The following is a 14,340-nucleotide window of genomic DNA, read 5'->3' as shown; positions in this document are numbered from 1 at the left end:
GTGATTTTTACCATAGAATTAACAGTAACTTCAAATAGTAAAACAGTAAAGCCCCCCCCCCCCCCCAAAAAAAAAACAACCCACAAAAAAACAGGAAAAACTAAATTATTTGATGATGTCCAGATCTAAAGCAGTGATTTCTTCATCTACTTTTTTCACAAAGATATTCAAATATTCAAATACAAATTTCTCAGTGTTCTCACCCAATATCTACAAATTATATTTATTCCTCTACTTTAAGGTATAAAATTACAATACATTTCACTATAGTTTTTTGAAAGGCAAATAAATATTTTTCTGTGTTACGTTATACATATTTCACAGTATTTTGGTCTCAGGAATTTAGATTTTGTGTATCTTCAGATATTTTATTTTCATTTTCGGTGATACCCTTAAAGCCTGTACTTCTTAAACATTTTGTTGTTTGACTTAAAAAACTTACTTTTGGATCAAGTACTGTGATCTATGAAAAAGAAAAAGAACCAAAAAATAAATAAATAAAAAAGAAAAGAAATAAAAAATCCTTCTGTGTTTTTCTACACTGAACTGAAAAAACTTACCCCCAAACTTACCCCATATTTCTGCCTTTGTGATTTTGTCACTTAACAATCAATCAGTATGTCTAAATTACCACCAAACCTTTATTTCCACTTTCATTTGCACATTTCATTAGCTACACCTGCTTTAGGCTAGTAAATGTTGTCACAATAACATGCTTAAGTTCATACTGAGGATCAAAGTGGAGAAAAAGGGGAATTTAAGTGACTCTGAACATGAGCCATAGCAGCAGAAGACCACACAGGGTGACTCCTGTCAGGTAAGAACGGGACAATTGATAAGTCTCGATTTCTGTTGCAACACTTGCCTTTCAAACTTCTTGTGTTTTTCAAACTTCTTTTATGAACATGACAGTGAGTTCACTGTGTTCAAACATCCTCCACAGTCACCAAATATCAGCAGCCATGTGATGATATAATCTCAATATGGACCAAAATCTGTGAGGAATGTTTCCAGCACCTTGTTGAATCTGTGTCTTGAAGAATTGAGGCAAATCTACCAGCAAAGTGTAACTAATGAAGTCATTATCAGTTTATTATCAAAGATCTAAAGCCACTTGAAGGGGCTCAGTGAAGTCACTTCTATGAACATTTTAATCAAAAAAGATGTTTAACAAATAACAGAGTTGATATTTTTCCTGGTGAGCAGCAACAATATGACTATTTTACATGTAAGTCACTGTACATGTAAAACATCGTATCCATAATGCCTGTTATCCATGTGCCTGTTACTCATGCTTTTCATTACAGTCTCTGCCTGCTTTGGCTTATACTTTCAGTAGTTAACACTGCAGATATCGTAAAATATCCACCGCCAGCCGGTTTCTTTGCTTTGTGACAGAACGTGTTCACAGTATATCACTCATGGTTTTCTCCCGCTCCTCCTTTCTTCCTTCCCGAGTCCACACCGAGAAAAGTGTAACTGCGAGGCCTCTCTGTGGGCATTAATGTGGCCCTCACTTTGTCGTTCCTCTTTTCCATCAGGGTAAGACCAGGTGTTATGTAGGATGGTTCATACTGTCAGGGAAACAGAAAAAGAGTATCAGATATTGGCACTATGGCACTATAGTTATCTACTTCTCACATATGAGTGAATTTAAAGTTAATGCTACCTTTGTTTTTCAACCTGAGGGTAATTACAGAGATAAAACAGACTACTTAGTTTCTTTTCTTTTTTTTCACTCTAAAACAGTAGAAATGATTCTTGTCGCTTCTAAAATATTTGAAAAATAAATTACATGTGATTTCACTCATTCAGACAATAACTTTTTTTTAAAATTTGATTGTAGTTTTTAGGGGTCACCAGCCAAAAAGGCTGAAAACCCTTTGCTAATTTGTACTTTCTACATGTATGTTTATCTTTTATTTGCAATGATTCAAACACATGGATTTTACTAAAAGGAAATTGCACTAAAAATAATTGTTTTTCCTTTTTTTGGCTTCTTATTACTTACTTCAGAGTTCTAAGATGATAACTTTTAATACTGAGGAGAAGAGATATTTGCAAAAGGCCACTGTTATGTTTTTGTGGAGTGACAACTGACTTAATTTCAGGTTTATTTCTATAGTGCCAAATCACAATAACAAGGTTCTTTATATTGTGAGCTAAATGCACTGCAGTGTAAGTAAAACCCCAAACTTTCAATTTATCGCTGATGAGCAGCACTAGGAGGATTCTTCCTTTTAACAGGAAGAAACTCCTGGCCAATCCAGGCACAGGGAGAGGCAGCTATGTGACATAACTGCTCACAGGGATTAAGGGGGAAGAAAAAAGGAGAGCACAGAGAGAAAAGGGAGAGCCTCAATAAATAGTAAAAAGTCCTTTAGTTAGTTAGTTGAATCTGCCCACTTACAATGGGCCTGGTATATCTCGGCACTGAGACTCCTTTCTTTTCATGACTTGTAGCTGCATCTTCCTTGCTCAGATCCCACATGGACTGGGTATGTATACTCTTTGATTCTCTCTTAAGCAGTCCTGAACTGGTCCGTGGAATTTTCCTCATGATGTCGCTCAGAGCGCTGAAGTTCTCCTCCCTTTGCACGCTCAAGATTATCGGCTTCTGACAGGAGAGAAATACATCTTAGCTTTGCTAGGAGCATATCAACATGTCATTGAGTGTTTTGAAAGCAAAAGCAGGTTACTTACTCTAGAAGATGGCTTGTTCCCCATTTTTTTTGCAATATCATCTGTTTTACTCTCCTCTTCTTTAATAGAGTACCTCCTTGCCTGAAATGAGTAACGCCTGTACATTTCCTCGTTTGCTTTGTCATCATATCTAGATGTATTTCTGGTGTATAAAGTCGTGCTTCTCTCTGATGGGTGGTGCCTGGAAGTGTCTCTTTCCATGCTGCACTCCATCCAGTAGGAATAAAAAGTGACAAACTTTATTTTAGACATTCTAGACCATTTGAAAATGAAACAACTCTGAATAAATACGCAAAAGGAAAGCTAAATTCTAACCGCTGGGCTTTATCCTTTAAAAAAAAAAGTTTTCCTTGTGTGAACATGTCATTTGAATATAAAAGGATAGAAAAGTCATAAAAAAAACAATCATACCAATACAGACACACACATACACACAGAAGAAAAATCTGGCATTATTTTAAAGTAGGTACAGTTAAAATGCTTATGACCAGCTTTTCTCAATAAACCACAGATGTACTGAATACAATAGAGTACAATATAATCTACAAAATACACAATTTGGACATTAAATTATTATTTATACAATTATTTCAATAACTTATTTTGGTGCCAGATATTTGGACATGATATCTTACCTTTTTGTTCTTTCTAAAGGAGCTGGCTGTGCTGATAAGGACTCCCTGCTCCTAAATCAAGACCAAGATCAAGATCATGGAAAAAACAGAGACTCTAATTGTCTTAATCATAGTATAGCTAATAATAGGACTTACTTGAAAAGTGTTTTTTCTATGACATCAGTTGACTCTGGAGACAGATTGTCTTTGACCCTATCAAATACAAATATCTGTAAAAACATCCTAGAAACATATACAAATAGATATATTTGGACAAGAAATTGCCAAAGAAAAAACTTGTATCTTGTTGATCTTACCTTTTTCTTCTGTCTGAAGTATCCGGCTGAGTTGATAAGGACTCTCTGCTCCTATTAAATAATCAAGATCTTAAATGTTTGTGCAAAAGAGCTAATAGTCTTAATAATAGAATAGCTCATAATAACACTCACTTGAAAACTGTTGATTTTTCCATGTTAGTTGCAACAGGAGACATGCTTTCAGATAACCTGTCAAATATATAAATCTGTAAGAACATCCTCAAAATATAGATATATTTGGACGTGACATTTTAAAATGAATAATTATTTTTCCTTATATCATGTTGATCTTACTTTTTTACTCTGTCTGAAGTAGCTGGCTGAGTTGATATGGGATCTCTGTTCCTGTGAAAACAAATAAAATCCCAAATATCATCGACATGGAAAAAACAGACCCCTAATAATCTCAGTCATACCACAGCTAATAACAAGACTCACTTGAAAGTTGATTTTTCTACTACATCAGTTGCCACTGGAGAGATTTTGTCTTTGGCCCTGTCAAACACAAAACTCTGTAAAAACATCCTAAAATATTTATAAAAAGATACATTTGAACAATAAAAAACAACAACAACAACAACAACTAACTTGTATCTTGTTGATCTTACCTTTTTCTTCTGTCTGAAGTATCCGGCTGAGTTGATAAGGACTCTCTGCTCCTATGAAAATAGTCAAGACCTTAAATGTTTGTGCAAAAGAGCTAATAGTCTTAATAATAGCATAGCTCATAATAACACTCACTTGAAAACTGTTGATTTTTCTATGTCAGCTGCGACTGGAGACATGCTTTCAGATAACCTGTCAAATATATAAATCTATAAGAATATCCTCAAAATATAGATATATTTGGACGTGACACACTTTAAAATGAATAATTATTTTTCCTTATATCATGTTGATCTTACTTTTTTACTCTGTCTGAAGTAGCTGGCTGAGTTGATACGGGATCTCTGTTCCTGTGAAAACAAATAAGATCCCAAATATCATCAACCTGGAAAAACAGACCCTTAATAATCTCAGTCATACCACATATAAATATTTATAAAATTATACATTTGAACAATAAATAAAAAAAAATACTTGTATGTTGTTGATCTTACCTTTTTGTTCTCGCTGAAGTATCCGGCTGGGTTGATAAGGACTCTCTGCACCTATGAAAGTAGTCAAATGTCCCAAATGTTTGTGTAAAACATCAACATGGGAAAAACATCTAATAGTTTGAATCATAGTGTTTACTAAGACTCACTGGAGAGTGGATTTCTCCATGTTAGTTGCCACTGGAGAAAGGCTGTCTGTGATCCTGTCGATTTAAAAATCTTTAATAACATGGTGAAAATATACATACATTTGAAAATGACAGTCTAAAAATAATTATTTTTTTCTGGTGTCTTATTAATTTTACCTTTTCGTTCTCTCTGAAGTAGCTGGCTCTGCCGTCAAAGGCTCTCTGTTCCTATGAGCATAATCAAGATCCCTAATGTTTGTGAAAATCATCGACATGGAAAAAACATAGAGAGCTAGTAGTTCGAATCATAACATAGCTTTTAATAAGACTCACTTGAAAGTTGAGTTTTTAACAACTTCAGTTTCCACTGGAGAGAAGTTTTCTTTGAATCTGTCAGATACAAAAATCTGAAAAAAACATCCTGTAGCACAAAATATTGAAAATATCCAGTTTGCTATTTTGGAAATTACTCAGAGAATAATACAAAAGGGAGGACAGGTTATAGAAAAAAAGCAAGAAGATCAGCTACAGGTTTGGTTAAAGGACAGAATAAATTCTGGCCATGAGAATTTTAAATATATCTGCTGTACTCTGACATATTTATTCAAGGACTGATGATGATGTGGAGACTAATTCAGATACACTACCTTCTTTTATCCTCAAGATGGTTTTGGTTGTTAGTAAATCCATCCATTAAAGGTGTGTTTTTATCTAACTGCATGCTGTTCTGTAGTGACATCTCCAGCTTCACTACTTCCCCATGAAGATACAGAGGACTGGTTGGCAAGCTGCTTTCTTCTGAAAAAACTCCCATCCTATCCCAGTCCAGAGGAGAAACAGCACGTGGGGAGGGAGGGTCGGTGATATCGGGATCAACAGCGATCCTTTTCAGAAGTCTGACAGCTGAAATGTCTTTAAGCTGATGGTTTTGGTTCACATGGGTTGCAGTGGAAAGAACTGGGAGTGAACTAGCATACAAAATCCTGAACTCCCGGTCAAATGCATCAACAGCCGGTCCCCTCAGGACGGTGATCAGCTGCCGGTGCAGGTGGGTGTCCGTCCAGGTGAAGCTGCAGAATTCAGCAACAATGTTTTGAGTCACTTTCAAGCATTTACGCCTCACATGCAAAGAAAAGCAGGTGGAAGCCAAATCTGTTTACCTGTAGCTGCCGTGGATCACTGTGTCTAAATCCACCAGAATGAATTTCTCATTCATTTCCCCAACCAGCTTTCTTCCATCCCTCAAACCAAAACTTCTCCCACCAAGAGCTCGGACCTGTATGTTCTGTCAAAACACAAGGTTTAAACTGAGCATTGCATTACACTAAAACCTGTGACAGTGCCAAAAGCTGAATCGTCACATTGGTGTGTAATGCTGTAAGTACTGTAGGTACAAACAAGACCATGATCTTGATATGATTAAGTGGTACTTTAGGTTTCAAGGTGATATAATCAATGCAAAGGAGTGTAGGTTTGATCCCCTGAGGACACAAGAAAGAATGTCTAAAAGTACATGTAACAGCTGTGTTTACACTTGGATTTAAATTGATTTTGTGGAAAGGATTGGATATAAGTGTAAACAGGGTTTTAATTCAGCATTCTATCCAAGTATGGCTGAATTCTGCCCTGAATTTTACCTTCTGTTCATCTATTTCGTCAGCAGCTCTAATGGGAATGCTGTCTTTGCTTGAAAGCAATACAAACTCCATTGAATGCTGTGCAACCAGTTTAGCTGTGTGGCGGATTCTCTGCTACATTCCTACCATCAGCTTGTCAAAGCAAAAAGACAAGACTTGCAGTTTGAGTTCCAACATATGTGCACAGAGTCAAGTAACTCAAACTGAACTAAAGCAATAAAACTACATTTGAAAAACATTTTTAACTAAAATAAATACAAAAACTAGACTTTGGGAACAAATGTGTGCTTATATATGTCACTGCAGTAGCATGGGACATATGGGAAGTGTTTTTAGTTTCATCCTTTGTCAGCTTAAATTTGCCACCACATTGAGCACAACAAGGCTTTGTTGCACATGTTAAGACCAGGATAGCAAACGAAAATATCCCATTCCACAATGCGCTGCTGTGTCCAACTAAAATCTTTGTTTTATTTACTGCCATGTGTGAAGGATGGCTGCTAGGTGTGTGCTGATTTGTATGTGTTGACTCACTGGATGCCAGAGCCTGTTGGACGAGAACTTCTCCTGAATGGACCTTTGGTTCAGGATGATGTAGACAGGGACACCCCGAGAGGCAGCACTGTGTAAATCTCCAATTATTGCACTATCTGTCAGTCTGTCTGTCACGATGGCAATTACCTGAATGACATGAAAATATGCATGTATATAATTTAGCCTGCATTTTTAACTAAAGCCCATTTCTTTCAGTGTTCAGGCCTATCATAAGAATACAATCATAACAAAAAGAAATGATGAAATCATAATGGCCTAAAGTTAAAATTTGATGGTTAATTATCAGAGAAATGCCTAACAACAAAAAAGAGTTCTTTAAGAGGAAGTGCTGCCTCTAAGGCTTTCTCTACGGGAAATCTTCAGGAGTGCAAAACAAAACCCCAACAACATAAAAATATTTAACTCTAGGAGAAATTTAGCAAGCAAAACAAACACAGGCGTCTTCATCAGGGTCTAAGCATATAACTAATTTCCTTTTAGATATCCTGACTTTATGTACTTCATATGAAAACATAAGCTGTTTCTATTCGTGAAAATAATGAATCCAGCAGAAATTTGCGTACCTGTCTGGCTCTTTGTAACTGCCGTCTGATCACCTCTCTGACTGAAGGTTCCCCTTCTGCAGGAGGGCTGGTGTGGACTGTGACACTTGCCGTTACCGACCAGGGGGTTTTATGAGGCCAGCCCAACTCCAGGCCCGGGACGGGCACGTCCGAGTGGCAGGGAAAGTAACTGGAACAGAAGTCCTCCATCTCTGCGATGCTCTCTGCTCCATTCTCATGTTGTAGCCGCGGATCGTTGAAAGAGTAGCTCTGAACCCAGCTTTTAAACTGGCTGACCTCTTCAGAGGATAAGAAGCAGTCGGGGAGCTCTTTGACCACTGAGTAGAAAGCCTCTGGTCCAGCGCTCAGCAGCTTCTCCACTGCTTCTCTCTCCTTCTCGCTATAGATGAACTCCGGGGAGGACTCATCCACCGGCAGGAAAACTGTATCCTCATCCACACTCTCCTCGTTGTTTGACATGGCTGTAGTCTTTCCCGGCAATAAGCGTTTACTTTTTTAAAGTAATGAAACTCAACTCATGTCGTTCTCCAATAAAAAAAAACTGAGATTTTCATCCTCTCCTCCAGAAAAGAAAAAAAAAAGCTCACTGTTTCCATTTATGGCAGTTCAGAGATATCTTGTCCTCGCTTGCAGTCAGACTTTATGATTTTGTCCCCTAAAACAACCAAAAAATAAAATAGGTTGAAATGTTTGATGACTAAATCAGCACTTTGTGAAACTCACCTCCTGGGCAGTTTGATCTCTTTGGCTCAAGTGTGATACGATACGTAAGCTGAGAGCAGCTGTGATCCTTCTGTGTGTGTCACCTCACCTACCTGTTATCTAATTTCATTAAAGGCTTCCACTCCTTGTTGCTGACACCATTCCCAGATTCCAGACATACTGCGGAGCTGACGGATCGCTTCGGATCACAGTCGCCCTGGCATGACTCTACTTTATCCCCTCTGTCTTCACAGCATATTTTGCCGGTTTCCGATTGTAAAGAAGATGCATATACCTGTGTGTGAGGCGTGTAGTGGATTATAGTGCCATGCATGCTTTATATGAGAAGCTGTCGTGCGCCACGCAGTGTTTTTTTTCTGGGACCGGTCCAGCCTGACGGGTAAGTTTACGGGTAACTTGTAATACTGTATCTAGCTCTGCATCAAACGGTGATAGGTGCAATCTGTAAGCTGTTTCATTTTGATTTCTTTGGAAGTGCTTTAACGAAGCTGTTTGTGTTTCTAAAGCACGATAGCGCGGGAGTTATCACTGATTCCCCCCCCCCCCCCCTCTTTTGTTCTGCTGTTCCGTCGAAAATGTCCCGAGGTTGCTTTGAAAAGATAAACAGCAAATGCCACAAATTGGTGAGCGATTGAATGACAAAGAGGGAGCAACATTTTTGCAGCCACAGCGTTATGTCGTTAGATTAAACCTCCTCTGCTTTACAGGCAAAGCACTTACTGAGAGGAAAGCCAACACAGACTGAACCCTTTAAAAACACAGGAATGCTATTTAGCCCAGCTCTGAGTGCATGTTCTTTTAATGAGTACATTTTCTCATTGCATAAAAAAAAATATATAAACATTAAACACAGAAATTTATACATATATTTGCTCACTCAATTATAGTAACTTTGAATTCCCTGGAAGCAGGAATAAGAAAACTGAGCTGTGGCATTTAAAGATGCATTTCATTCTCAGTCATCTTATTTCCTCATCATGTGTGCTTACTCTTAACTGGAGGGACAGAAAGAGAAAGAGAGAGACAGATAAGGTCTCTGAATAAGGTGCCTTCGCTTCAGCTTCTTGTTGGCTCACTGCTTCTTGCGCAGGTGGATGTACAGGACTCCGCTCACGAGAAGCAAGGGGACGCACAGCCACGCCAGGACGAAACAGTAGCCAAAGTGTCCTTTGTTCAAGACTCTTGAGTCATCAAAAATCTCCTTTCTGTGGAAGGTGGAGATGAGGCAAGCGGCAAAGTCCGCGAAACCTGCAAACGTTTTAAAATAAATAAACAACAACAACAACAAAAAATCGTATTTTAAAGCCACATTAGAGAGTGAGTGACATTGCTTAATTTTACAGTCATCAGGTGAGGTGATGAACCTGATACATTGGTTCACACTAACACCTGTCTGTTACTTATGCGTTTTGTTCTTTACGTTTATATACAGTACTGTGAGCGGAATTCCTCAGGATTTTGAGCCCTAAATGCTCAGCGAGGGTGGTGGGGGGTGAGGCAGTCAGAAGAAACAGGAGCATTTATTGTCACTTTAATACACATCTATGATGACTCCCTAAATCATTTTAAGGTTTTAAATATCAATGGTCATATACAGTTTTCTCTTTTATTAAGAGAAGAGGAGCCATGTCATTTGACATATCAGTGCTTTCCAACCTCCAAGAGCTGTCTGTCATGCTCTACCTCACTGGTTTCTAAAGATGCAGCATATATATCCCTAAAAAACAAAAAGATTGTCGGTTGGTCTGTTCTGATTGGCTGCCTGTCCCAAAACGAAAGTTCTAACTGCAGGTGGGAGGGGCTTCTGTGCCTCAGATGACCATCTTTGGAATATATGTTCTCGCTGAGCGATTATCTGAACATCTATTAACCGAAGCTTACAGGAATTACTTGTACATACTTTTGCCTCATTATCTGAAACGTAGGTCTTGAGCATGCACCAATGTATCAGCAAAAAAAATAAGGAAAAACACAATAAGCTGACTTTGAAGGTTAAAAACACTTCTTTTCTTTTCTTTTAAAGTTTTAAGCAAATGGTGATAAGACAGGAGCTAATACTGAATTTGTTGAGGACTATATACAGCTGTGGTTTAACACACGGTGGTGCTCTAGTGAGCCACAGTTTAAAGGTGTGAATCGTGCAATTGCTTTGATTATAATCACAACCATCAGGCTACACAAACTGTGGTCAGACCAGTTTATTGATGTTTTGAAGTGCAGATGAGATAAGAAAACTGTTTGATGACAAGAAAATGAACATCTTTGTCAAACTTCAACCATATAGAAGAAAAGCATGATTCAAAAAGTTTGGAAAAATAAGAAAGCAACTGTTTTTAAAATTAAATCAATGTAATGCAAGTGTCCAGTCCAATTAATACAAAATTAGCTAAGCTGTTAAGGCCATAATAGAGTGAAAATGTAAAATTCTCACAGGTTACTCTTTGCAAAGAAAGAAGAAGTCTTTAACTACCTGCAAAGGCCTGACAGAGGCCTGTGATGTAGAACAGGCTTCCTCTGGACATGGTGAACAGCTGACCCAGAAAAACCAGGAAGGAGATTGAGGAGAAGACCACAGAGAAGACCATGAGGGCCTGGATAGACTGCAGCCAGTCTGGAAGAACAAGTTTTTTTTCATATTTATATCCTGTTTGTAGCCTGTACATAGCTTGTACTCACTACAGTCTGTACATACTTATAGTTATAGAATATTCATAACATACTTCATACCGTGTACACTATAACATACCATAATAGATCCATTTCTGTAATATACTTACATATCCATATTACTGCTAATATATATTATAATATATCTATATCATGGCTAAAGCACTTCTGGATGGATGCAAACTGCATTTCGTTGCCCCGTACCTGTGACATGTGCAATGACAACAAAGTTGAATTCTATTCTATTCTATTCTATTAAAGGAAGAGCATGGCTCACTATGGAGCTTTGAACTGTTATGCAATAGCTAGTGATGCATAAATGAAATTAGAGATATGAAGTATGAAGTTAGAAATACTTTCTTACCGCTTTTATTGATAGCAGAACACAACCAGGCTTCTGTAGCATTGTCATACATGCAGTAATGCCAGAGGTTGGAGACTTCTGATTCTGTCCAAACCCACCAGGTCTAAAGAAAGAAAGAAATTCAAAGTATGCTCACTCACACATTAAGACAAATATGCAGAAAGGCACATGGCACAAATCTACAGCTGGTATGTTGAGAAGCACCATTTTTTTTGCTCAGCGCTCTTCATGTGACATACAGAGTAACAGCGACATCTGTTGATAGAAGAGGGTAAATTATTTAACACAATTTCCCACGTCTCACCTTCTCAAGGGTGGCAATGACAAGCATGGCCAAGGAGAGCAAATGCAGCACCACTAAGGAGATGAGTAGGAAGACCATGGCTATTCTGAGATTTGAGGACGAGCCTAGAATCGGGTGTGCAAATGACCCTGTGAAGTATGTGAGAAAGTAAAATGATTAATTATTAAAAGGTTTTATAATTAGTCAGTGAACCCTCCTCTTTGTCTTCTTCTTTTATGCTATTTAAAGTGGCCCACAGATTTCCGTGGCCTGACACACTGGACTCTTTGTCTGCTTCTGGGCAGTTTCACTGACAATCTCTGCTCATTTATCAAGGCACAGGCACGCCACACAGAAGGAAGTGGATGCAGGGGAGTTGCTCCATCTCTTTAGACTCTATCCAGTCTCTGAGGAGCACATGAAAACATCTGCACCCTGTAACATCTGTAAACAAACATGTAGTATGAAACTCTTATGCTCATGATCGAATACTGTGGCTTCTACTTTTTAAAATCTGGATATAAACCTCCAGCTTTTAAATGCACAAAGCATAAAAATCATATTAATGAATAAAAAGTTTTTAACACTTTGTCAAATTATTTTTTTGTAAACAGGCCTCTGAGTCGAAACAAAACAAAACAAGTAAAACTATTTAAATCTTTTGATAAGTCAGCAAATTTACTAAAACTTAAATCAAATGTTTCCTCTGTGTGACTAATAACTGTCACTGCGGTAACAGAAGAGAGGGAAATAAACACTTTCCTGAACATTTGGGAAGCTCAAAGGGGAAATTACATAGTTAAGTAACAGTCTTCAGTTTCACTAACACATCTGGATAAAATTATTATTATTTTATAAAGCTTGCACACTACATTAGAAATTCTCCTTTTAAGTGATGTTTTTTTGTCTACTTTTTCAAATTAGAAATGGATAAAATTAAATTTTGAATTTGATTTGTCACCTTTTGAGTCTGTAAATTGCACGTCTGTTTACATTGGCACACTTCACTGTGTCGTTACCCTGCCAGGAGTTTGCATTGGTCTGGCATTACAGGGAAATGTTGCTCTTAAATCTCAGATGATCCAGAAAGACAGCGCTAAGGTATACTGTACAAAACTCCAGCATATCTCAAGATTAACACAGAAAGTTTAACTTCATAAAAGCTCAGAGAAGTATTTTGTTAGTCTCTTTATAATCCTCCCTAACAAGTGTTTCTGTGAGTAAACGTCTTACCCGTTTCAAAGCGTTGGAGTCGAGAGCTCGAGAGAGATCCTCAGATAGTTTTCCCTAGTGACTCCTATCCACTATCTCTGCTTTTTCGTTCCTTGCAGAGGTTTTTGCTTGAAAACTTGGAGAGAAGGGCACCGAGGAAGAATGCAGAGTTAGACATAGGAGGAGTTCTCTACAGCCATTTCCTCCAAACTTTCCCTGCCCTCCCCCCAAATCTGTGGTCGGGACCAGCCCGACACCAAAAAAAATAACATTCCTGTGGACCTGCGTGAACACAGAACATATTCTTTGCAGTTTCCTGCACACATCCCATCTGTACCGAAAATATGGGTCATAATAATAACAACAGTGTACTAATTAGGGGGTGTGTTGAAAAATAAAAAGGATCCCACAGCATTTGTCATGATACTGCTAGATGTGTGGGCGGCACACGATTAAATTGCTACAGACAGATTTTTGTGCCAATGCTGCATTCCTGCTCATGCTGTTCATTGAGCCTTGCAGCTTGGTATGAACACCACTATATCACTTCCTACGTGAGGCGACGGAAGGACAGGAAATAAGGGCTGATTCCTGCCCACTTTTGATTGTAAATGCAGAGGAAATCTCAGACCACCCAGAATAAAACACACACCGTTTCATCCTAAATTAAATCCCCAGAGACGATAATGATTTGTCTTTAAACTCAACTTCATCAAGTGACGTCATTCACGGTAAAGGTTTACTTAATTGCCCTACCAGGTAGTAGACTTTGTCTCACTAATGAGAGACTGTCTTCTGTGTACCTGAAGTAGTGTCAAGATTAAAAAATATCAAATACAGAAAATAGGAAGAGGCTGGATTATTTTTACTGTTGTATTCATGTTTAGGAATCACTTTGGTTCTTTAAATTGCTGCTTATTATGCGGTTTCATTACAGTGCCACCTTAATACACATGAACTTATTAAAGACATCATAGCCCGTGAAAGTAAAATTGTAGTTTTAAAAGTACAGTACTGGGCTTGAGACACCCTTTTTTTCTTTGCATTTTGCTAGGAAAATGGATATAGGTGCCAGCATTTATTGGAATATGTGCACACATACATAGAAGTACAGCATATAAAACAAAAACAGAGTTTATACAGTTCTAACAAGTTTCGTAGACAATGTTTGTTATGACCACCTTTATGCTCTCACGCAGCAGGCTTGGTTGTGGTTCCTATAGGATCTCTAGAAGTAGAATTTGAGGCAGAGCCTTCAGCTCTCAGACCCCTCTACTATGGAGCCAAATCCCAGTTTGCGTCCTGGAGACAGACACCCTTACTAAATTTAAGGTTAGCCTATGCCCTAAGACAGCTGGGCTAGGCTCCAGTGCCCCCCCGCGATATAGGCTCAGATTTCATGGAAGGTACTGAGCACTTCTTGTCCATTCACCTCTTTTCACTCCTCAGGTGTTTATATCCCACTGTAGCATGTCAT

The 14,340-nt window shown here is 38.2% G+C and overlaps 2 protein-coding genes across 2 annotated transcripts; both read right to left on the bottom strand.

Annotated features, from left to right (window-relative positions):
• Window positions 1–1,029: 1,029 nt before the first annotated feature.
• sack1e (scaffolding CK1 anchoring protein E) lies at window positions 1,030–8,529 on the bottom strand. Its single transcript, XM_087841323.1, has 21 exons — window positions 8,430–8,529; window positions 7,615–8,269; window positions 7,031–7,177; window positions 6,020–6,144; window positions 5,507–5,929; window positions 5,193–5,249; window positions 5,037–5,087; window positions 4,881–4,934; window positions 4,735–4,785; window positions 4,540–4,590; window positions 4,376–4,432; window positions 4,243–4,293; window positions 4,073–4,129; window positions 3,929–3,979; window positions 3,767–3,823; window positions 3,635–3,685; window positions 3,474–3,530; window positions 3,339–3,389; window positions 2,704–2,905; window positions 2,411–2,617; window positions 1,030–1,574 (listed from the first exon to the last, which is right to left on the bottom strand). The coding sequence occupies exons 2-21, from the start codon at window positions 8,071–8,073 to the stop codon at window positions 1,416–1,418; spliced, it is 2,418 nt and encodes an 805-aa protein (XP_087697449.1). The 5' UTR covers window positions 8,074–8,269; window positions 8,430–8,529; the 3' UTR covers window positions 1,030–1,415.
• Window positions 8,530–9,117: 588 nt separating this feature from the next.
• On the bottom strand, window positions 9,118–13,078 carry emp3a (epithelial membrane protein 3a (MAM blood group)). The gene is made up of 5 exons (XM_006783213.2): window positions 12,885–13,078; window positions 11,673–11,800; window positions 11,369–11,471; window positions 10,808–10,948; window positions 9,118–9,585 (listed from the first exon to the last, which is right to left on the bottom strand). The coding sequence occupies exons 2-5, from the start codon at window positions 11,748–11,750 to the stop codon at window positions 9,410–9,412; spliced, it is 498 nt and encodes a 165-aa protein (XP_006783276.1). The 5' UTR covers window positions 11,751–11,800; window positions 12,885–13,078; the 3' UTR covers window positions 9,118–9,409.
• Window positions 13,079–14,340: the final 1,262 nt, after the last annotated feature.

This window comes from Neolamprologus brichardi, chromosome 5 (genome assembly GCF_056152115.1).
Source record: "Neolamprologus brichardi isolate AB-2024 chromosome 5, ASM5615211v1, whole genome shotgun sequence".
Taxonomy (NCBI): domain Eukaryota; kingdom Metazoa; phylum Chordata; class Actinopteri; order Cichliformes; family Cichlidae; genus Neolamprologus; species Neolamprologus brichardi.
Note: the sequence above shows the minus strand (reverse complement) of the source record. Positions and strands in the feature narration are given on the sequence as shown.